Source organism: Sus scrofa, chromosome 7, assembly GCF_054392235.1.
Source record: "Sus scrofa isolate SSC_HxYL_T2T_F1_AM1 chromosome 7, Sscrofa_HxYL_maternal_Yorkshire_Landrace_v2.0, whole genome shotgun sequence".
NCBI classification, from domain to species: domain Eukaryota; kingdom Metazoa; phylum Chordata; class Mammalia; order Artiodactyla; family Suidae; genus Sus; species Sus scrofa.
In genome coordinates, this window is record NC_139389.1 from 107876602 (window position 1) to 107901340 (window position 24739).

Sequence of the window (24739 nt, forward strand, 5' to 3'; positions counted from 1 at the left end):
TTTGATAATCCAGTACACAGTGCTTACTCTGTGCCAGTCATCAGCCTAAAAGTTCCACAAAACATTAACTCACATGAGAAAACAACCCTTAAAAGTAGGAACTCTATTATACAGATGAAACTTCAGCACAGAGAGAGGTTAAGTTGTCGAAGCTAGGTGGTGGAACTAGAATTCAAACTTATTTTTAAATTGACATAAGTAAGTCTGTCCTCTTCATGCCCCTCCTCTTGCTGATCAAGTCCGCAGTCCTACTCCTTTATCTCGGCTACTCCTTTTCCCATTCAAATCTCCCATCCTGCCAACGTCCTTATTTTCTAGCATTATTGCTGTCGTCCTAAAACAAATTTCTAAAGCAATGGAATGCGAGTCACAACCTTGCTCTTAAAACACTTTCTCTGATCCTAGATGGCATCTTAGTATTGTGAAGCTGAAACTTCTATTTCTTAGGTCCTTACAACCTATTAAGGGCCCTATGTTAATTTCTCATATCTACGGTTCTGGCCAGTTTCCACAAGACCACGCTTCCTGGGCAACTTTCTGGCTCCTTCCTACTACGCCCTATCTTCTACTCCCTTCCTACAAGGAAACTACTTTTCCCCGCCTACCCGTATCATTTTCCTTGATTTAACTCCAGCTGAGAGAACTTCCACTCCTCAGCTAGACCCCTCACCCTGACGTCAAACCCAAGCTACCCCCATGAGGATTTTTTTTCCCCTGATCTCTTGTGGATCCTCAGACCCAGGAGTTCCCAGTCTGATCTAGGATCTTCCATCCCAGACCAGCGGTGGGGGGCAGGGCGCTCCGGTTCCTAACTTGTTCAAGATCTCCATGGGTCAGACCCTCCGAAGATCCGTAACAGTCCAAGAGCGCTTCTCCCTCGGACAGCCGCCCTTCTCAGGAGGGTGCTCAGCCCCCTCCCTGTCTTTCCTAGACGCCCTTTCTCCGACCCCGGCTGCTCCCAGTACCCTGGACCCCGACCTCCCTCGGTCTCTCTTCTCTCTCGAACCCAAGCCACTCCCAGTCTACGGCCCCCCGAGCCCCTCCCCGGCTTTCTCCGCTCGGGCCGCTCCCGGGATTCCCTGTTTCCACTTTTTCCTCGCTCCGAAGCTGTCCTGGGTATTCCCGAGTCACCCTGCCCTCGGACCAAGTCGTAACCCGCCATCCCCTCTCTAGGAGCCCAGTCGCTCCCGTCTCCCTACGGACCTACCCCTCACACACCCGCAGCCAGTCAGTGCCCCAGACCCGAGCGGCTGGCTGGGCGTCCCAAGGAAGCTCCCGGCCCAACTCGCTTGAGTCCGGCCCCAGCCTACCTTGCCAGCGCGAACTCCGCCGCCGGGAGCCGGGCGGTTCTCCCACTAGCCCAGTCAGCGCGAACTCGCGGCCACCGCCCCCGCCCTGGCCCCGGCCCGGGCCCGACCCGGCCTGCAGCCCAGGCCCCCTTCCGCAGGCCTCCGCCTCCGGATGACCGAGCTGGAGTTTTCGCTCGGAGATGGCCCTCAGCCTTCAGGCCCGCGTTACAGGCACTCACCTGCCGCTATCCTCGACCAACTCCAGCGCCACTGCCTCTACCTCGGCCGCCGGCAGCCACCAAGCGCCACCACCTCCCCCATGACAACAGGCCCACCCCGTTTCACACTTCCTACCTCTCCATTGGATAGTGGTGATACAGCTCTCTGCTCTTATTGGCTTAGTTTACCCGTCCGTCATAGCTTCCTTACCGCCCCTTTTCCTGGACCCGGTATTAGCCCCCTCCCGGACCTGGACCGTCCCAAGCCCAGCTTTAGTTGTAATTGGTTGACGGTTGGGCAGTTCGAAATCCTGATAGGCTGCAGAAAGTGTCTATTAAATCAACCTGCAAGGGATGTGGCGGCGACTGTTGGTTCGAGCTTGGGCAGTTTGGTTGCGCAGTAGAAAGCAAGGAAGGGGCAGGCGCTTATTGTCGGAGGGGAAAGGTTAACTCTTTGTTGTAAAATTGACTCTGTAAACATCCCTTTCTCCAACTTCCTCTCTGTAAGGAGAAACTTACCACTGCCTGCTCACCCAGAGGGCAGTACTTACCAACAGCAACATCAGAGTTGGCGTTTAAAGACTCATTAGCGGCTTCTTGAAAGAAAAGCACGTAGATGAAAATTTCCTCCTCTTCGCTTGAAGTCCTAAGGTGCTCAGTTACCTTAAAGTTCATCTCCATGCTAAAGGGCAAAGAACCACCACTGAAGTTAGTCCACTTTGGTTGCAGTTATAAACGTCGTTAATGAATTGAAGTGGTATGTTGAGAGTTCTGCAGCTTTCAGACGCAGCGCTGGATGTCTCCTGCAAGGGACCAGGCAACCATCAGCAAGTTTGGACTATATGGGCCACATTTTACCCTTGTGATGCTCTGAAAAGGAGAATTCAGCTCCCCGTAACTTGCTTTCTATGCTCAGCAGTTCTTAAATAGCCCTACTAGATGTGTGTCAGATACTTTAAAAGCTTGTCTTTTTTTCTGAACCTCTCTTCCCAGCAGTCTAAATTAAGACCATTGAATGAATTGCAGTTCTTTTCTCACATGGCACAATGTACAAGAATAAATGATTGCATTTTTTATTCATTTGGGTACAAATCACAGTAGGCACTTTTGAGAAATCTGGTGTTGCTATAAAAACTCTTGTACTCCTAGAAATATATCCACCATTAGCTTTTTGCTTTTCTTTTTCATTTCTGCCCACTCTGCCTGTTCATAAATAACAAAATGCTCACCTAATTACCCTTTCAGTTTCTAAATCAGATTTAAATGTACCCTCCTCACAATTCCACCTATAACATAAACCCCATGGGTCATGAAACATACTCAAGGATGGACTGGAACAGGTTGAGGATGTACTTCCCTCTTAAACAGCACTTTATGGTTGGGGACTTGCTGTGGAACCAAGAATCTGGACTTTGCTCCTTACTTCTTCCTGCTAACTCTTTGTTCCATATTTCTTCTATTTACCCTTCTTTCCTTTGCCAGCAAGCAATAAGAAGTCTAAAACTGCATGGTTTGTTATCTCCCTCAAAATTGTCTATTTTCTAACATATATTTTTAGTCACGTTTAAATAAACTACATACTTCCATCACCAAACTAAGAGGAAATTATTCCTCCAGCAACTCTACGTAACAATAAGATGTCTTTTCCTAGTTATTTTCCGGAACTTTCCTCCCCCTTCTCTCATCTTCACCTTCCAATTTAGAAATAACCTCCCCTTCAATTCAATGACTCATAAAAAGCCTGTAAAAGGAAAGTGGAAAAGCCAAAATAACTTTAGTGATGTCTGAATCACCCAGTTGAGGGAAAGATCACACATTGACCAGGATAAGATGGAGTCCAAGGCTTAACAAAAGCCTGAACTAACATCCCATAATAAAAGAAGTAACATGTAAATGTGAAGATGCTCCAGTAAGAAGGAGATATCGGTATGTCCCTTACACAGCTTTTTAATGTATTACCAGCAGCTTTCTTCTCTCTAGTCTTGGCAGTGTGCCCTACCTACCTACCAATTTTAGGGCAAGTTGAAGGCAATTAATGTTCTGGCAGATAGGAAACAATAACGTCATAGGAGGGCATGGCCATTATTATGGTACTTTGGGTAATAATGGCTCTTGCACAGCCGTGGTGACTATGTGCCATAGAGAACATAGAATTAGGCCAGCCTCACTAAGAGGACTTGCCATCTAAGTTCAGGAACTCAACAAAATTACTATAACAAAACTAGGAAAGTTGCCACAAAGGTCAGCTATTCCTTCTATTTCATACGCTAAAAAAGAAAAAAAACTATTCATAAATGTTTTTGCTCATACATGTTTATACACTTATACCACACCCATTCCTGGTGAAAAATCAGTTAAGAAAAATGTAAAATACACACATACAATCCAATAAGAAGAGAGAAAACCTTAAAGAAGGAAGGTTTTGTGTTTTTTTGTTGTTTTTTTGTTTGTCATTTTAGGGCTACACCTGCGTATATGGAGGTTCCCAGGCTAGGGGTCAAATCAGAGCTGCAGCTACTGACCTACACCACAGCCACAGCAATGCCAGATCCTTAACCTACTGAGCAGGGCCAGGGATCAAACCTGCATCCTCGTGGACACTAGTCAGATTCATTTCCAGTGAGCCATGATGGGAACTCCAAGAAGGAGGGTTTTCAGGAATGTTCTTTGATCCAAGAGAAGGGCTACTATGTTATTGGCGCCCATGCAGTACCGCTTATACGCTACATTTTGATTTTGCTTGCATAAGGTAAACTTATAATTACTCCAACCAGCTTCTGCTTTCTTTCCCGTGTTATGTGCTTCTCCATCATCCTCAAGTTCCACTCTTAAAAAGCAAGAACACTGGAGTCAGGGAGTCTGCAGCTTTGTGCTGCGTGGTTGGCTGTGGAAGTGGTGCAGATGGTATCTGTGGAGAGCCACTTGAGCAAGACCAGGATGGCAGGTATATTAAAGGCAAAAATAACCTTTATAAGTCCTGATTAAGTGGAAAATGATGGATTCAGAGTGATGTCCCAATATTTAAGGTACGGTTTGTTTTGGGCTCTAATGTTGTGCCACTTTTTGTTTTCTTTGCTACTCCTGCTTTTTTCCCCATCGTATCACTTTTCAAGGAAGTAGAATCCATGTCTCTTTTTTTTATATAAGCCTTTTAAAAAAATTTTTTATATTACTCAATGAATTTATTACATTTATAGTTGTGCAATGATACAGCATTTCCATCCCAAACACCCAGCATTCTCGTACCCCTCAACCACTCTCTTTTGGAAACCATAAGTTTTTCAAAGTCTGTGAGTCAGTATCTGTTCTGCAAAGAAGTTCATTGTGTCCTTTTTTCAGATTCCACATGTAAGTGATAACATTTGATGTTGGTGTCTCATTGTGTGACTGACTTCACTTAGCATGAAAATTTCTAGCTCCATCCATGTTGCTAAAAATGCTGGTATTTCATTCCTTTTAATGGCTGAGTAATATTCCATTGTGTATATGTACCACATCTTCTTGATCCACTCCTCTGTCGATGGACATTTAGGTTGTGTTCATGTCTCGGCCATTGCAAATAGTGCTGCAATGGAGTACATGTGTCATGTCTCTTTTCATTTCTATTTTTGTCCAGTGGGGCAATCTCACTATGCAAAAGCTCCATTTGGGTTTGTTTGTTTTTGGATTTTTTTTTCCTCCCTGGTTTTTACACACAATTCCAAATAGACTAGAGAAACAAACAACTGGTGGAGAAGAAAATCACTCGGATAAGCTGACAAGGGCAGCCAGAGTTTGCTACTGCTAGCAGTTAGGGGTAAAGCCATGAGGGTAAAGCCATGATTTTTTTTTTTTTTTTTTTTTTTTTTTTTGCTTTTTTGGGCCTCATCGGCAGCATATGGAAGTCCCAGGCTAGGGGTCGAATCGGAGCTAGAGTTACAGGCCTATGTCACAGCTCACAGCAACGCTGGATCCTTAACCCACTGAGAGAGGCCAGGGATCGAACCCACAACCTCATAGTTCCTAGTCAGATTCTTTTCCAGTGGACCATGACAGGAACTCCAAAGCCACAATATTTGATAAAAGATGGTTCCTTGAGTTTGGGATCCCTGAAAGTGGAAGCTGACAGGGATGAAGAAATTGGAGAGAAGGGAAGAGAGAGGCAGCGGGAGAGAGGGAGGGAGGGAGAGAAAGTCCTATGGAGAAGAGGGTAGTGAAAGCAAGAAAAAGAGTCAAGAGGCCGTGATCACAGTGCTGAGCCAGCTTAGAGTTCTACCCCCACTTCCCGGCTATGGACTTTATACCAGGTTGCATAATCACACAAAGTGCAGCCTCTGCTCTGCCACTGGCTGAAAGGAGAATGGGGCCAGAACTATACCCTATGGGACCATTGATCTACTGCCACCTGAAATCCTCCCTGAGCTCAAAGACTGCTGCTCCGGTACCAGGGCAAAGCTGACAAGGAAGGATCAATTCCTGCAGCTAGCAAATAAGTGCAACTTCATTTGATTTCATAAAGGTGACCACTAGCATGAAGCTTTGGATATACAAAGAGAAAATTTCTTGAAGATGTTTTTGCCATCCCAAACTGGGGAGCGTCCATCAAAGGGAAGTGCCAAGCTGCTTTCCATGCTGGAACACAGTTCTGGTTTCAAAGTTCAAGGCTGTTTCATGGATGGGAAAAAAGTCCATAGAAGAGGATGCTCTTTCAGGCAGAACCATTTGCTATCCAACTCTAGGGCTCTTGTGATTTTTATTTATTTTTTTATTGTAGTTGATTTACAATGTGCTGTCAATTTCTGCTGTACAGCAAAGTGATCCCGTTACACACATACATACATTCTTTTTCTCACATTATCCTCCATCATGTTCCATCACAAGTGACTGGATACAGTACCCTGTGCTATATGGCAGAATCTCATTGCTTATCCACTCCAAATGCAGTGGTTTGCATCTACCAACTCCAAACTCCTAGTTCATGCCACTCCCTCTCCTACTCCCAGTCAGCAACCATAAGTCTTTTCTCCATGTCCATGAGTTTTTTTTTTTTTTTCTGTAGATAGGTTCATTTGTGCCATATATTAGATTACAGATATGTAATATCATATGGTATTTGCTTTTCTCTTTCTGACTTACTTCACTTAGTATGAGAGTCTCTAGTTCCATCCATGTTGCTGCAAATGGTGTTATTTTATTCTTTTTTATGGCTGAGTAGTATTCCATTGTGTATAGGTACCACATCTTAATCCATTCATCTGTCATTGGACATTTAAGTGTTTTCACGTCTCGGCTATTGTGAATAGTGCTGCAGTGAACTTACGGGTGCGTGTATCTTTTTTTTAATGATTTTTATTTTTTTCCATGATAGCTGGTTTACAGTGTGCATGTATCTTTTTCAATGAAAGTATTATCCAGATATATGCCTAGGAGTGGGATTGGTGGATCATATGGTAGTTCTATATTTAGTTTCCTGAGGTAGCTCCATACTGTTTTCCATAGTGGTTGTACCACTATCTTTAAATAGCACACCATATCTTCTCTTTGCTCAATGCATGCATTTTGAATCCGAGTGTTTTTACCCCTCTACCCACCTTGCATAACACAGGCAAGATGACTTTAGTGCTTATAAAATGGATGGGCTGCAGCTCTCAGCTCTGCCATTGTGCTTCTGAATGGAGCCCTTGGTTACTATCACCAGATCTGTGGGTGGACCAGCCATTCTGCAGCAGGGAGTGGACCTCTCAAAGCAGTCAGCACCATTTAAAGTTTTGTCCATCCCTGTTTTACACACACACAAAGAGTTTCCTGGAAACATGGCTATGCTCCAAGGATTTCAGAGTAAAATGCCTTCTAGAACACCAGTTTCCCAATCACTTGGAATCTCATAAGAAAGTAGATTTGAACTCAGACTCCTTTTTTTCTTTTAGGGCCACACCCATGGCATATGGAGGTTCCCAGGCTAGGGGTCAAATCCAAGCTACAGCTGCTGGTCACAGCCACAACCACAGCAACATGGGATCCAAGCCATGTCTTCAACCTATACTAGAGCTCATGGCAACGCCGGATCTGAGCCAAGCCAGGGATCGAACCCACAACCTCATGGTTACTAGTTAGATTCGTTTCCACTGCTCCACAATGGGAACTCCTTGAACTCAAGACTCTTGAACTTAAATGTGTTCAGATCCTGGCTCTGCCATTTACAGCTGTGTGACTCTGGGAAAGCTGATTCATTTACCTAAACTTCAATTGCTTCACCTACAAAACAGGGTATGTATTAGTTATCTCTTGCTGCATAACAAATTACCCCCAAAACTTAAAAAAACACTTATTATTTCTGTTTCTGTGGGTCAGAAATCTGGTGCAGCTTAACTGGATCCTTTGGCTCTGGGTGTTTCGCAAGGCTGCCATAATCTCAAGGCTCAACTGGGATGAATCTGCATCCTAGCTCACTCATATCTTTGTTGACAGGAGTCCTTCACTCACAGGCTTTAGGCTAAGGCCTTGGATCCTAACGAGCTATTGGTTCAAGGCTTCCCTCAGTGCCTTGCCTTGTGGATCTCTCCACAGAGCATCTCAAAACCATGGCAGCTTACTTCACCGGAGTAAGAAATAAGAGGGCAAAAGAGAGGTCCAGTAAGAGTGAGACTGCTAAAAAGACAGAAGTCATTGTCTTTTGTAATCACAAAAGTGACATCACATCACTCTTGCCACATTCTGTTCTTTAAAAGCAAGTCATTAGGTTCAGCCCACACTCAAGGAAAGGATGTAAATACCAGGAGGGGGATCATTGGAGCCAGCCAGTTTAGAAGCAGCCTACCTTAGGATAATAATAATGATATTAATATCTAGTGGCATTTTGTTTAAAGAATAAATGAGAGAATATATTCAGCTCAAGACCTGGCACATATTATGTACCTAATGTATACAATAACTATTATTAAGTTATTATTATTGAGTTATATAATGACTGGTTTTCTCTCCCTCCTAGCTACCAGGAAGAAACTTTTATGAGCAATAAATGAGATAATCCGCATAATTCAGGAAGGACTTGATACATAACAAGTGCTCAGTAACCATTAATTATTATTATTAACATTATATGAATGTGTGATATCTGGTTGCCTCTCCAAGTGCTGGAAGGATATGCTATGATTACGGTAACTTTCCCAGAATGGTCTCATTTTCAAATATTTTCTCGTTTATCTATGTGTACCCTATATTTGCCAGACCATAATTCCAGATTTGGATTTGTTCAAAAAGTATGAACAACAAAGCCACAGTCCAGTCTAATTTCCTGCCTGCCCAATATTAAGAAAGGTATGCTCAAAATCAGCAGGAAGAAGCTGGTCACTGTGCAGTCTGTCAGTTCTTAACTGAGGATGAGAGAAAGGGGGAATCCTGCACAGGCTCTATGGAGGGAGGAAGGGCAGTCAGGAGGGGATTTTTTACACTTGGACTGGGAGCAGTTAGAATCAAGAGGCTGAGGAGAGAGCAATTTTGCAATTAGAAAGTTGGAAGAAAATGGAGTTCCTGCTGTGGCGCAGTGGATTAATGATCCGGCTCGTCTCTGTGGCGCTGGTTTGAGCCCTGACCCGGTGCAGCAGGTTAAGGATCTGGTGTTGCCACAGCTGTGGCATAGGCTGCAGATGCAGCTTGGATTCGATCCCTGACCTGGGAACTTCCATATGTTATGGGTGCAGCCAGAAAGGGGTGGGGGTGGGGGGAAGTTGGAAGAGAAGGGTCCAGTTTGCAACATGAGAGAAAGATTACTATGAGGTGAGAGTGACCCAGCAGGACTGGGTTGAATGGCTTCCTTAAAAGGGAGGAGGATATTAATGACTGGCCTGTTGCCAGAGAAAATGAGGAACTACAATCAAGGAAACCCCATTACTTTGGCTTTGAGTCATTTCTAAGGGCTCACTCGTGATTGTTATATAAGGAAAATGGAGTGGAGGGACGCCTAAAGTATAAATAATTTCTAAGCCAAAAAATACTAAGAAAGACAAAGGTCCAAGTCCATAGCTCACCTCATCTTCTCAGGCCAAGGTTATCTCCTCAAATATTCTCTCTCACTCTCTCTCTCCTTCTCCCCCTGTCCCCTCTCCTCGTATTTGTACATGTTCTTCTCTTTCGTCTGAGTTCCGTGGAGAAGAAAAAACTATCTTTGCGAGGAAATGCCTTAGGGTCCTTTAGACGGAAATAGTTTACTTATCTGGAGTCACCGTCCCAAGGAGTTTCTGCTGTGGCTCTAGACCATTAGTGCTCAATAAACACTCACAGAGGATGACAGGTACAGCTCTGCTTCCAAATCTAGTCACCTGTGCAGCTGTGAGTCACACAGCCTCCCCCCACCCCGCCCGATTTTCTGAGATGAGCTGCACCAACCCAGACCCCCTTCTCCTCTGGGCATGTTCCCAGGCATTACCAGATTTGTACACAGAAAGGCTCAAAGCAGAAGTTGCTGGGAAAGCTCTGTGAGGTTAAAGGAAAGGTGTAGCAATATCAAGTTCCTCTTCCTGTCGCTCTTTTCTTCTAACTCGGTGTTTCTTCTGTTTGAGAAAGAGGAGACTCAAAAGAAAATCTCAATACTTCTCAGTAGCCAGAGAGGACCTGTGTCTGCTTTTTTGCAGGATGGCCAATTTTAGAAGGGAAAGGAGGGCTGAGGAGATGAGCACTTGCCCCCAGGAAGTCTGCCTACACAATAGGGATGGTGTGTTTATTTATTCAGCCCTTTCCTCCAGGCAGCCGGCGTGGTAGCCATTTCATTTTGCCCTCAGGAAGTGTATTTAGTGGTAGGCTTTCTTTCTTTTCCTGTTAGTTTCCTGCAAAAGGACAGCAGAGCCTTCTCAGAGCAGCAGCTGATAAGAAGGCTGTTGTTGCTCAAGTGAAGGCAGACCCAGATCATGCCAAGGACACAGAGGATAGAGCCTGGGTGCGAAACAGAAGAAGCTGACTTTCACACCTATTCCCCTCATGCCATCTTCCTCCCTGAAATACTCTCTCTAGTGGGATACAGTAATTACATCTTCCACTTGGGTAGAATTTCACACTTCCCCAAGGTATCATCACACTGTACAGAAGCAGAGTCAGAGGCACTATATTTGATGTAGCCTGGGAGTTACTTTAGAGGGTTAATATGAAGAGGCAGCTTTGGGTTTAACCTTATGTTCTAGGGAAATTATACAAATAGCATAAGTTTACCTGATGTTGGATTCCATTAACTAAGCTCCTACTCATCCTACAGATCTCACCTTCAAAGTTACTACTACAGGGGTCGCCTGCTGACGTCCCCTCTCCCAGCCACCCCTGGGTTAGGCGCCCCTCTTCTACACACTGCGCTTCCATCTTGGGTACACACATCCCACACGGTAAACTTGTACTGTGCCCATCCCTCCTGCAGCATTGCGATACCGGGAACCTCAGGCATTCTGCTCAAAGCTCCTAGCATTGGAGCCTGACCCTAACTAGTTCACTCAATGTTTAGTGAATGAATGAGTCAGGGGTTGTCTCTAGGAGCAGCCTTCCCACCCCACCCCATCATTTATTCTGGGTGGTGCTATGGGAGTTATAAAAAAAAGATGTGCTAATTATCATATAATGATCACTAGTGGTTTCAGTAATTAGTAGGCAAAAGCACAGTGGTGGCATGTGACTGAATAAAGCCCTCCGCCGGTGTGTACAGGGCCTTCCCTGTGTTATGAATTTGGAATCTCACTGCCTGTCTACGTTTGGACTCCCATGGAAAGACAGGGCCATTCCTTCGGTTGCCAACACCGGGGAGAGGGAGAACTCAATTTCCCCTGACTCAGTGAAAATTAAATTCAAAGGTACTGGCATTCCTGTTGTGACTCAGCAGGTTAAGAACCCGACATAGTGTCTGTGATGATGTGGGTTTGATTCCCGGCCTTGCTCAGTGGTTAAGGATTCAGCATTTCAGCAAGGCTGCTTTGAGTTCACGATGTGAACTCTGATCCCACAGATCCCAAGGTGCTGTGGCTGTGGTGTAGGCCAGCAGCTGCAGCTCCGATTCGACCTCTAGCCCAGGAACTTCCATGTGGAGCAGGTGCGGCCCTAAAAAGAAAAAAAAATTAACCGCCGGCCCAGTGGTGGCCCTCGCTACTTCCCGCTCAGGCTCCGAGATGGATTTCCCCATCAAGGATCTACACTGAGTCATCTCTACTCCAAACAAAAAAGAAAAAAGTTAACTCCCTCAGGAGGAGCAATGAAAGCAAAGACCCATCCTGCAAATCATCCCTTTGGGGCCAAGATTCATGGCCTCGGCTCCCCTCCTTGGGAACAAGAGGTCAAACTGAGAGAAAAGACAAGACTTTTCCTTCCCATTTCCTCCTACCTTAAAAGCTCTTGGCCTGTGGTTTACTCCTCTTCTGCAGAGGGGAAGTGAGGATGGAGATAGAGAAGGAGGAAGAATAAGCCACAGGACACAGCACTTTGATTGCCCTGAGATTGTGGGGGAGCTGTAAATTGGGATGAAGGATGACAAGACATGACGAACCCTGGAGATTCTTCAGCAATCTCACATCCCAGACAGACAAGGCACAGCTCAGTTGCCAGGACACAGGGAACCAGTAATGTAGTCAGTGGAAGGTGATGACAGCAAAGCAGCAGGCAGATCTGATGCACAGGCCCCTGGGAAGAACTATGCCCCACGGGAGCAGCACAAACTGCTGCAGACTGGGTAGTGAAGAGAGGGGCTGGGCATTGAGTGCGAGACCTTGAATCACGAGGCCCACACTCTATTTCCAGCTCAGCCATCAGTTGACAGAAGGACCTCAAGCCGAAGATGATTGTCAGCGATGTGGCTTAATCAGCGACCCTTGGGATGGGCAGATATTTGTAAAATGCTTTGAAATCTCTAGATGAAAAAAAAAAAAAATGCTGGGGAAAGCTGGTATTATTTGGAGTGTTGATTCATTAAGGAACCAGAGCATCTTTGATTTCCTGTATTGGAATCAGAGGCCACAGTGTTTTCATCCTGGGTGCACCAGTCCCTAAAGATCTGTTTTCTAATAACCTCAGTTGAGAACAAGGTCATTGTTGAGGTCTGTAAGGAATAAAACCAAAAATCTCATCCCTGGAGTATGAGAAATTTTCCAACCAGGCGCTATTAAGTTTTCTGTGCAAGCAGATCCTGGCCAGACCCAACTTGCCTGGAGGGGATGTGTGGGTGGTGATATGATTACACTTCTCCCTCTCTGTCCTCCAAAGCCCTCTCTCCCCTCTCTTTCTCTTTTTCACATGTGCATAAATCTACTTAAAACTTCAACTTACCAGAAGACATTTGGAGATTCCAAGATGATCACCTCAGTTGGGGCTCTTCACTTAGCTCCCCCTTTTTTAAAATGATTTTTATTTTTTTCCATTATAGTTGAATTACAGTGTGCTCCCCTTTTTAAGCCTCTTTTTTTTTTTCTTTTAATAAGGAAGTGGTTAAACCAGACCCTTTTCATTCTACTTGGCAGGTATGTTCCCCCGCTATTCTACTTTTTTATTCACTCCCTCGTACACTTTACTATAAATACGTCCGCTCCACTACCCCCTCTGGTCTCTGTTCCACAAACCATCCAGATTTTTCATTCCAAAGGGATATATTAGTCAATGAGTTCTTAGGTGAAAGTATATTCCCCTTCCTGGTCTCTCCAAAGCTAACAGGATGACTAGATTCATAACAGGACTTTAACCCAAGCCTGCAACAAGTGCTTACCTGTCTCAAATGACCTAAGCATCAGCAATCCCAGGTCAGATTCATCACAGGGACCGATAATATTTTTCTGCTATTGCACAAAGTAGACAAACGTTGTCTAAGTGATGCAGAATGGATCACTTAATAAAGCCAGAGCTGCTTATAAACCAAGAAAAATCTCAAGCTTTAGGGGGAGAGCTAAGCTAAGCCTATAGTATCGCCCAATAGCATGAGTAAGATCAACATGAATTCTGCTTTCAAATCCCCAAATCCTAGGATTTCAATGTTATTTACAAACTTCTAGTAGAGTTAAGATGAGCACTGATTAAACAAGAATACTTCAGAGCTCCCCTGTGGCTTAGCAGGTTAAGTACCCAGTGTTGTCACTGTGGGGCTCAGGTTGCTTGCTGCGGTGGAATGGGTTTTATCCCTGGCCCAGGAACTTCCACATGCTGAAGGCACAGCCAAAAAAAAGGAATACTTCAAGCTGTAACTAATAAACGAATGGAACACATTATCCAGGGAGGAAATGTGGTCAGAATACAAAAATGATTAGAGCAAATTTATGAATTGCAGAAGTATATATGAGTGAATCAGCCATTTTTCAACACTGATCCTACATCACAGTCCCAGGTCCCTGTCCTGGTTCCAAGGATTCCACTTGATTAGGTTGGAGTAGGGTCCAGGGATCTGCATTTTATTTTTGCAAAGCTCCTCCAAGTAATTCTAATTCATAACCAGGCTTAAGAATCACTACTTAAATAACTTTTCCTCCAAGGTAAGAAACTATTAAATGGATTATAGGTCTGACCCAGTCTGGTAATCCTTATGGTCCTAATTGTCAATGGTCCTAATGCTTGGTTAGTCAATATCAACCAGGAGACAAATAAAAATTGGTATCTTTGTGACATGGAACAAACTCTAAACTAGCCATTAGACTCTGGTTGCACCAATCAAATCTAGTAGTATAATAATTCCCTGGCCCGTGGCTCATTTAGAAACTTCTACAAGATCTGTGAGATTTTCCTGCCTCAGAGATGAATCAACTGGAGCTTTTAGAAAAAGTTACTGGAGTTCCCGTCACCACTCAGTGGAAATGAATCAGACTGAGGATGAGGGTTTGATCCCTGCCCTCGCGCAGTGGGTTAAGGATCTGGTGTTGCCATGAGCTGTGCTATAGGCTGCAGATATGGCTCAGATCTGGCATTGTTGTGGCTGTGGTGTAGGCTGGCAGCTACGGCTCCGACTGGACCCCTAGCCTGGGAACCTCTATATGCTGCAAGTGCGGCCCTAAAAAGACAAAAAAAAAAAAAAAAAAAAAAAAAAAAGAAAGGAAAAACTTACTGCCTTTGGAAAGAAATATTCAAATCTGCTTATCAGAACACAGTGCAGACTTCTTTTGTGAGTGTGTGTGTGTGTGTGTGTGTGTGTGTGTGTGTGTGTGTCTTTTTTTGCCTTTTCTAAGGCTACTCCTGTGGCATATGGAGGTTCCCAGGCTAGTGGTCTAATTGGAGCTGTAGCCACCGGCCTACACCAGATCCACAGCAATGCCGGATCCAAGCCAGATCCAAGCCCTATCTGCAACCTACACCACAGCTCATGGCAACGCCAGATCCTTAATCCACTGAGCGAGGCCAGGGATCGAACCCACAACCTCATGGTTCGTAGTTGGATTCGTTAACCACTGTGCCACAAAGGGAACTCCAAGTGCAGACTTCTTTAAACATTTCCCTTGTGGCTCACTATGCACAGTGCTTAGAATATTAGGCATTTATTCATTCAGTAAATATCCACTGAATTAAAATTAGACACATACTCTGTGCTAATAGTTTGTTGCCAAGGATATAAATAAGTAAATAAGACAGTGGTAAGATAGATGTGGTCCCTAGCTTCATAGGTAACTAATAGGCTCTCAGAATTTTTTTTTTTTGGTCTTTTTTTTAGGGCCACACCCGCGGCATATGGAGGGTCCCAGGTTAGGGGTCTAATTGGAGCTGTTGCCACCGGCCTATGCCACAGCCACAGAAACGTCAGATCTGAGCCGCATCTGGGACCTACACCACAGCTCACGGCAACGCCGGATCCTTCACCCACTGAATAAGGCCAGCGATGGAACTCACATCCTCATCAATACTAGTTGGATTTGTTTCAACCAAGCCACGACGGGAACTCCCAGGTTCAGAGTTTTTGAATGAGTGAATGAATGAATGAAACTTGAATCTCAGTTCTGCAGCTTCCTGTGCATCCTGCACAAGTCAGGGAATCTATCTGACCTCTGCTTCCTCATGATTGGGGCAATAACCACCTTTCATTCTTCTCAGACAATTAGAAATCATATGTTCAAAGAGTCACTGGCACTGTGGCTGGCATAAGGTAGGTAGGTAAGTACTCAACAAATGGGAATGGGAATGGTACAGGGCTGTTACTCTGAGAACAGGTAAACAGAAGCTCCCAGGATCCAACTTGTATAGTCAGACTGCCACCTGGTGGTGAAATTAATCTTTCAAAAAATAGTCATAGGAAGGAGGAATTATTGTCACCATTTTACAGTGATATAAAAGAAATCTAAGAGAATTTAAGTGATTCACCTAAGGTCATATAATTAATAAGCAGTAGACTATTGGACTCAGGCATGTTGACTTCCAAACCAGTGTTCTGTTCACTATACCACACTACCCAGCATTCTACACTGCTGGGTCTTTCATAGTCATGAATGCCTTTCGATTTAGATATTTTAGAAACACCTTAACTGAGATATAATTAACACACCATACAATTCACCCATTTAGGTATTGATGTACTTTTAGTTTTTTTTTTTAATTTTTAAATTTTTTATTTTTTTTGTCTTTTTGCCTTTTCTAGGGCCACTTCCTGCAGCATATGGAGGTTCCCAGGCTAGGGACCGAATGGGAGATGTAGCCGCCGGCCTACGCCAGAGCCACAGCAACGCAGAATCCGAGCCAAATATGCAACCTACACCACAGCTACCAGCAACACCAGATCCTTAGCCCACTGAGCAAGGCCAGGGATCGAACCCGAAACCTCATGGTTCCTGGTCGGATTCGTTAACCACTGAGCCATGACAGGAACTCCTATGATGTACTTTTTAAAAAATATATTCACAGGATTGTACAATCATCGCCACAATCTAATTTTAGAATATATTTGTTCCCCCCAAAGAAACTCCACTAAGAAGTTCTCCTGTGGCATAGTGGGTTAAGGATCTGGCATTGTCACTGCAGCAGCTTGGGTCACTGCTGTGATGCAGGTTCAATCCCTGGCCCAAGACTTCCTCATGCTGCAGATGTGGCAAAAAGAAAAGAAAAAAGAAAAAGAAGAAACCCCATTAGCAGTCAATTCCTATTCCCTTCTCCAACACTCTCTCCCCACCTCTCCCAGCCCTAAACAACCACTAATCTACATTCTGCTTCTATAAATTTGTTTATTCTGTAATCTATGACATCAGAGGCAAAAATACACAATGGAGAAAAGACGGTCTCTTCAGCAAGCGGTGTTGGGAAAGCTGGACAGCTACATGTAAATCAGTGAAATTAAACATGCCCTCACACCACATACAAAAATAAACTCAAAATGATTTAAAGACCTAAATATAAGACATGACACCACTCCTGGAATAGAACATAGGCAAAACATTCTGACATAAACCACAGCAATATTTTTTTGGACCTATCTCCTAAGGCAAAAGAAACAAAAGCAAAAATAAACAAATTGGACCTAATCAAACTTAAAAGCTTTTGCAAAGCAAAAGAAACCATAGATAAGATGAGAAGACAACCTGTAGACCAGGAGAAAATATTTGCAAATGATGCAAATGGACAAGAGGTTAATTTCCAAAATATACAAACAGTTCACACAACTCAATATCCAAAAAACCAAACAACCTAATCAAAAAATGGGCAGAAGACCTACATAGACATTCTCTAAAGAAAACATAAAGATGGCCAACAGGCACATGAAAACATGCTCAGTGTTGCTAATTATTAGTGAAATGCAAATCAAAACCACAATTAGGCATCATCTCGAATGGGTCAGAAGGGCCATCATTAAAAAGTCTACAAATAAGAGTTCCTACCGTGGTGCAGTGGAAATGAATCTGACTAGGAACCATGAGGTTGCAGGTCTGATCCCTGGCCTTGCTCAGTGGGTGGAGGATCTGGTGTTGCCATGAGCTGTGGTGTAGGTTGCAGATGTGACTCAAATATGGCATTGCTGTGGCTCTGGCGTAGGCCGGCAGAAACAGCTCCTATTAGACCCCTAGCCTGGGAACCTCCATGTGCAGCGGGTGCGGCCGTAAAAAGACAAAAGATAAAATAAAAAAAAAAAAAGTCTACAAACAGGAGCTCCTGCTGTGGAGCAGTGGGTTAAGGATCTGGCATTGTCTCTGCAGTGGCAAGGGTTCAATCACTAGCTGGGTGCAGTGGTTAAAGATTTAGCATTGCTGCAGCTGTGGCGTAGGGTACAGCTGTGGCTCAGATTCAATTGCTGCCCCAAGAACCTCCATCTACTGTGGGTATGGTCAGAAAAAAAAAGTCTACAAATAATAAATGATGGAGAGGGTGTGGAGAAAAGGGAACCCTCATATACTGTTGGTAGGAATGCAAATTGGTGCAGCCACAATGGAGAACAGTATGAAGGTTTCTCAAAAAACTAAAAAGAGAATTACCATAGGATCCAACAATCCCACTCCTGAGCATGTATTTGGAAAAGATGAAAACTCTAATTAGAAAAGATACATGCACCTCAATGTTCACTGCAGCACTATTTACAAAGTCCAAGACATGGAAGCAACCTAAGCATCCATCAACAGATGAATGAATAAAGAAAATGTGGTATATATACAGAATGGAATACTACTCAGCCATAAAAACGAATGAAAATTTGCCATTTGCAGCAACATGGATGGACCTAGAGGATATCACACTAAGTGAAGTAAATCAAAGACAAATATTACATGATATCACTTATAATGGGGAATCTAAAAAATAATACAAATGAATCTATGGAAAACAGAAACAGACTTACAGACATAGAAAAAACTTATGGAATTCCCATCGTGGCGCAGTGGTTAACGAATCCGACTAGGAACCATGAGGTTGTGGGTTCGGTTCCTGCCCTTGCTCAGTGGGTTAACGATCCGGCGTTGCCGTGAGCTGTGATGTAGGTTGCAGACGCGGCTCGGATCCCACGTTGCTGTGGCCCTGGCGTAGGTCAGTGGCTACAGCTCCGATTCGACCCCTAGCCTGGGAACCTCCATATGCCGCAGGAGCGGCCCAAGAAATAGCAAAAAAAGACAAAAAAAAAAGAAAAAACTTATGTTACCAAAAAGGAAAGAGGTGGGGAAGAATAAATTAGGAGTATGGGATTACCAAATACAAACTACTAGACATAAAATAGACAAGCAACAAGGATTTTCTCTTTTTTTTTTTGGTCAGTCCTAAGGGATGCGGAAGTTCTCGCTCAAACATGCACCAGAGTGACAACCTGAGCCACTGCAGTGGCAACACTGGATTCTTAACCCACTGCCATGAGCATACTCCCAAAGATTTTTATTATTTATGTATGTATGTATGTATTTAGTTCTTTAGGGCTGAATCCGAGGCACATGGAGGTTCCCATGCTAGGGGTCTAATGGGAACTACACCTGCCGGCTTATGCCTATAGCCACAGCAATGCCGGATCCAAGCCAGATCCAAGCCCTGTCTGCAACCTACACCACAGCTCATGGCAACGCCGGATCCTTAACCCACTGAGTGAGGCCAGGGATCAAACCCACAACCTTATGGTTCCTAGTCGGATTCATTTCCGCTGTGCCATGAAAGGAACTCCCCAAAGATTTTCTTTATGGCACAGGGAATTATATTGAGCATCTTGTAATAACCTACAATGGAAAATAATTTGAAGAAAAAAACCTGAATCACTTTGCTATATACCTGAAACTAACACAATATTGTAAATCAACTATCATTCAATTAAAAAATTTATTGATTTGAAAAACAAACAACCCAATTGAAAAATGGGCAGGAGAAGTGAATATACATTTCTCCAAAGACATACAGATGGCCAACAGGCACATGAAAAAATGCTCAACATTGCTAATTATCAGAAAAATGCAAATCAAAACTGCAATAAATTACTACCTCACAGCGGTCAGAATGCCCATCATTAGTAAGTTTACAAATAGCAAATGCTGGAGAGGGTGTGGAGAAAAGAGAATCCTCCTACACCGTTGGTGGGAATGTAAATTGGTAAAACCACTATGGGAAACAATATGGAGGTACCTCAGAAAACTTAATATAGAACTACTGGAGTTCCTGTCATGGCGCAGTGGAAACAAATCCAACTAGGAACCATGAGGTGGGTTTGATCCCTGGCCTTGCTCAGTGGCTTAAGGATCCGGCATCATCATGAGCTGTGATGCAGGTCACAGACCTGGCTTGGATCTGGCATTGCCGTGGCTGTGGTGTAGGCTGGCGCCTACAGCTCCAATTAGATCCCTAGCCTGGGAACCTCCATATGCCACAGGTGCAGCCCTAAAAAAACAAAACAACAACAACAACAAAACTACCGTATGATCCAGCAATCCCACTCCTGGGCATATATCTGGACAAAACTTTCACTGAAAAAGATACATGCACCCCTATGTTCACTGCAGCACTATTCACCACAGCCAAGACATGGAAACAACCTAAATGTCCAACTGTAGATGAATGAGTTCAGAAGAAGTGGTATATACACAATGGAATATGACTCACCCATAAAAAAGAACAAAATAATGCCACTTGCAGCAACATGGATGGAACTAGAGACTCTCATACTAAGTGAAGTAAGTCACAAAGAGAAAAACAAATACCATATGATATCATTTATATCTGGAATCTAATATACAGCACAAATGAACCTATCTGCACAAAAGAAACAAACTCATGAAGAACAGACTGTGGTTGCCGAGGGGGAGGGGGAGGCAGGGGGATGGACTGGGAGTTGGAGCCATCATGGATGCCTGCCAAGTCCCTTCCTCCAGGTTTCTCCTGTCCTCCTCTTCACCGGGAAGTTCTTCCCTCTTCCAGTCACTCTAAGCTCTATACTGGTTCTGAGCTGTGCGACTACTGCAGCACTCCCCGCCCCCAAACTCCCACAGCACATCTGCTGTGTACTACGCAATTCCTACCAGACTAAGCATATTGTCTTTGAAAGGTTCTTGTAAGTGTGTCTTATAAAACCCCTTGTACACTCCTCAAAGACAAGAGCCATTTCTTCTGCCATGGCTACATCTCCCACAGTGCAGATGGCCTAATAGACCCTCTGTTTGGCCTTGCTGACTGACGGAAGAGTTCAGTTCAGCTCTCTTGTTCCTGTCAGCGATGCAGAGAGCACAATAAGGTCCTTTCAACACGAAATGACAAAGTCAAAGATAGAGGGGCTGAGAAAGTACCCATACAGAATTATTTATTGTCTCAAATGTCTCACAGCAGCCAGATCCCAGAATCTTCAGATTTGATATATGTGATGGTGCTTTTTTGGATTAGTATTTCACTTGGATGAAATGGGTAACTTGAATAAAAGTCAGGAAGAGGGAAGATTTTCTGTTACATAGGGAACTGTTATCTCCTAAAATTCTTTTTTCCCTTGTGTCTCATAGCTGCTAGGTGTTCACAGTGGGTGTTATTGTTTTTATCATCCTGATGATAACAATGCCACCAGAAGAGAGGATCTAATTAGAGGAAGGAAAAATGGAGAGGGAGATTCATACTGCATTTTTTTTTTTTTCCTGGCTGTGCTCACAGGATGTGAAAACTCCTGGGCCAGGGATTGAAACTGAGCCATAGCAGTGACTCCAGCTACTTCAGTCACAATGCATGATCCTTAACCCACTGAGCCACGGGAGAACTCCATGTTGCCTTTATTTTAATCACTGAATGTCCCAAAGCTATTTAGGGTGTAAACAGCAATCAACATTTAGGAAAGAAAGCTGGGGAGTTCCCATTGTGGCTCAGTGGTAACTATGAGGACTGGTAACCATGAGGACTTAGGTTTGATCCCTGGCCTCACTCAGTGGGTTAAGGATCCAGCGTTGGCACAAATTGCGGCTCAGATCTGGCATTGCTGTGGCTGTGGCACAGGCCAGCAGCTGCAGCTCCAATTCAACCCCTAGCCTGAGAACTTCCATATCCTGCAAGTGTGGCCATACAAAGACAAAGAAAGAAAGAGAGAGAGAGAGAGAGAGAGAGGAAGGAAGGAAGGAAGGAAGGAAGGAAGGAAGGAAGGAAGGAAGAAAATCTGGATTCGCACAACAATTGATACTTAGGAAAGAAAGGTGGATTCACACTAGTTTTAATTCTGGATTTTTCCTCTTCCATGACAAGTTTTTGGGTATTGTGTGCTCTTACAGAATCTGAGCTTAGGATATGGATACAGTTCGCAACTTTTCCATGATGCCTAAATCTTGTAAGCATTAAGTACACCGAGAACTGCTAATCAGCCTTGTAAAACTGCAGCAATGCTTCCCAGGGATCTAAAAGTGTTCACGCACCATCCACGCAATTCTTACTTGCTCAAAATATAGGAAAATATTGCTCAGTTTTCTTGTAACTGTCCTGTGACATGGCTTCTTCATAGCCTTGTGAGCTGCAGTTAAAGAACCTGTTCTAGAACAAGACTAGACTTGTGGATAAAAAACTTGACTAAGATTTCCTTTCCTAGACAAACAGGATTTTAGTTTAGGTTTCAAAGGTCTTTCCATAAAGCTTGTATAAGATTCTGGGGCTTAGAATATTTTTTTCTTTTTCTTTTGTCTTTTTGCCTTTTTCTAGGGCCGCTCCCACAGCATTTGGAGGTTCCCAGGCTAGGGGTCGAATTGGAGCTGCAGCTGACAGTCTACACCAAAGCCACAGCTAAGCCAGATCCGAGCCACATCTTCGACCTACACCACAGCTCATGGCAACACTGGATCCTTAACCCACTGAGTGAAGTCAGGGATGGAACCCGCAACTTCACTGTTCATAGTCGGATTCGTTAACCACTGAGCCATGAGGGGAACTCCAGAATATTTCTATTCTAGCGGAATTTGGAGTTTTGACCTATATTTAGTATATGACTTCTCTGTTATGTAAAAACATGGACTATCTCCTAATGCGATATCAATTTTTATTAACCCTCTGTGTAAGCGGTGCACATTAAAAAGCCAGGTATACTGTTAAATAGGTTTTTCTTTACAAACATAGTGACCAAGAGATTACACAATTAAAGAGACAGAATGTGACTAGGTCCACTGCTGCCTGTGTCTTGGACCAAGAGAAAGGCTCATCCTAAAAAATAATCACCTTTCCTTCCGGGGGGGGGCGGTGGGAAGGACATAACCCTGGGAAAAACTTTTCAGTTTTTACTCAGCTGAAGATCTTTGCTGTCAGATCCAAAGGGTCCCATTGCAATCCTTTTCTCCCGGGCAGTGCGTAGATCTTTGACAAGTAGTGAGCGATTTCTGCTTCTTGTGTTTAGGCCCAGGACTGGACTCTGTGACCAGGGATTTGGTGTGCAGGGCCTCACAGGCTGCAGAGAAATATTAAAATGTGAGTGCATATGCCAAACTTGACATCGTATGACTAGTAGATCCAAAGAGAAAGACCTTCCCGTCATGGTTTATCAGAATAGGTCTATGAACTACTACAATACATAAGAAAATAGAATCTATGAGTTTAAGACCTGCCTCTTTTGATTCCAGTCAAAAGCCTATTCTGGAGAACATGCCTGAACTGTCCACCTAAAGCTTGGACAGATACATGGGATCTTGGGGGTTAGCCCATGTTTTCTATGTCTTTATTATTAGTAGCAATGACTATAGAGCTTTATTCCTCATATGTGCTGAGGTGGATTCACACACGGTGAACAGCCCCTAGGGACACAGCACTGCTCTATTTTCAACTTATAAATCAATGTAGTGATGGCCAGTGTTGAGTTGTACCTCGGGTAAAGCATTCCCATGAGTCTAGGTAGTTCTAATATTAATCTAGTTTTCTGTATTACTCTCTGGAACTTGGAATTTTTACATTCTTTGAAGTTCCTTACCAGAATGTGATGGTGCAGGAAAACTGCATTACAAATAAATATACCATATATTTTTCTTTTCTGATAGGAATGAAGCAAAATAGAATACATCAGAATTGTGTATTTTCAGGGAGCAAACCTGTAGTGGTATTACAAATGGTGAACTTGTTTTTGTGTATCTATATATCTTCCTCTTTTATTAAATAGGAAAAATTTTATTATGTCTAATGAATTCAATGGGATTAATTCTGATTTTTATATATTTGACTATTCTTTGATTAATCTCAAAGGCCTAACCCCAGAGTTTGATACATGCCCACTTACATGTCTGCAGAAAGAACAGCATACTTTGCATGTTTCTTATTTCTCAAATAACTTCTAATTTCAGTTACACATTATATTGTATTATTACAATTATGTAATAATAACCAACACATTATTCATTACTTTGTTTTTCATTTCTTAAAAAAATTAGATAAATTGGTTATGATGGGATGTATCATTTTAATTTTGATTTTCAAGATGTCAATTATTTTATTATATTATTTGAATATTATGCTTGAAATAGAAAATGAAGTCATGATAAAAAAGTCTCACCTGCACATGAGTATTTGTAGCACTTTATTCATAATTACTAAAAACTAGAATCAACCGTCAATAGGTGAATGGAAAAACAAACTGTCGTACATCTGTACAATGAAATATTTATGCACAGATAAGAAACAAGCTATTAACACATCACGACACATACTAATCAAACTGAAAAAAATTATATACAAAGAAAAATATTAAAAGCCACAAGGGAAAAGCAACAAACAACATACGAAGGGACGCCCATAAGGTTAACTTGCAGCAGAGACTCTGCAAGGTAGAAGGGAGTGGCAAGATATATTTAAGGTGATAAAGGTAGGAACCTAGAACCAAGAACACTATACCCAGCAAAGCTCTCATTCAGATTCAATGGAGAGATCAAAAGCTTTTCAGACAAACAAAAGCTAAAAGAATTCAACACCTTCAAACCAGTTCTACAACTACTAAAGGAACTTCTCTAAGCAGAAAAGAAAAAGCCACAATTAGAAACAAGAAAATTGCAAATGAGAAAACTCATTGGTAAAGACAAAGATAATATACAGGTAGAAAATCACCCATTGACAAATATTATATCAAAACTAGCATGCAGGAAAAGAGAAAACAAGTGCAGAACACTGAAAATGCATTTGAAAATAAGAGAACTGCAATCCCAAACAATTCTGTACACACATAGATGGTCATATCCAAATCTAATGGGAAACACAAACCCAAAACTATAGTAAACACACACATTAAAAAGAAAAAGCAACCCATACAACACTGAAGATAATCAGCAAGTCACAAGAGAAAAACAGCAAAAGAACGGGGAGGGGAGCCCAAAGCAAAAATTCAAAACAACTAACAAAATGGCAATAAACACACACTTCCATAATTACACTGAATGTAAATGGATTAAATGC

The 24739-nt window shown here is 43.1% G+C and overlaps 2 protein-coding genes across 44 annotated transcripts in view; both read right to left on the reverse strand.

The window, feature by feature from the left end:
- The window catches only part of NUMB (NUMB endocytic adaptor protein), a 174252-nt gene extending 172627 nt beyond the window's left edge, over positions 1-1625 (reverse strand). For all 35 annotated transcript variants that reach the window (XM_021099490.2, XM_021099479.2, XM_021099487.2 and 32 more), the window contains exon 1: positions 1529-1625. The gene's annotated coding sequence lies outside the window, so the exon portion shown is untranslated. The remainder of the gene's footprint in view (positions 1-1528) is intronic.
- A 20713-nt stretch (positions 1626-22338) lies between these two features.
- The window catches only part of HEATR4 (HEAT repeat containing 4), an 81737-nt gene continuing 79336 nt past the window's right edge, over positions 22339-24739 (reverse strand). For all 9 annotated transcript variants that reach the window (XM_084969689.1, XM_084969693.1, XM_084969692.1 and 6 more), the window contains one exon: positions 22339-22754. In XM_084969689.1, coding sequence (XP_084825815.1) covers positions 22581-22754 — 174 coding nt within the window. In that variant the 3' untranslated portion in view covers positions 22339-22580. The remainder of the gene's footprint in view (positions 22755-24739) is intronic.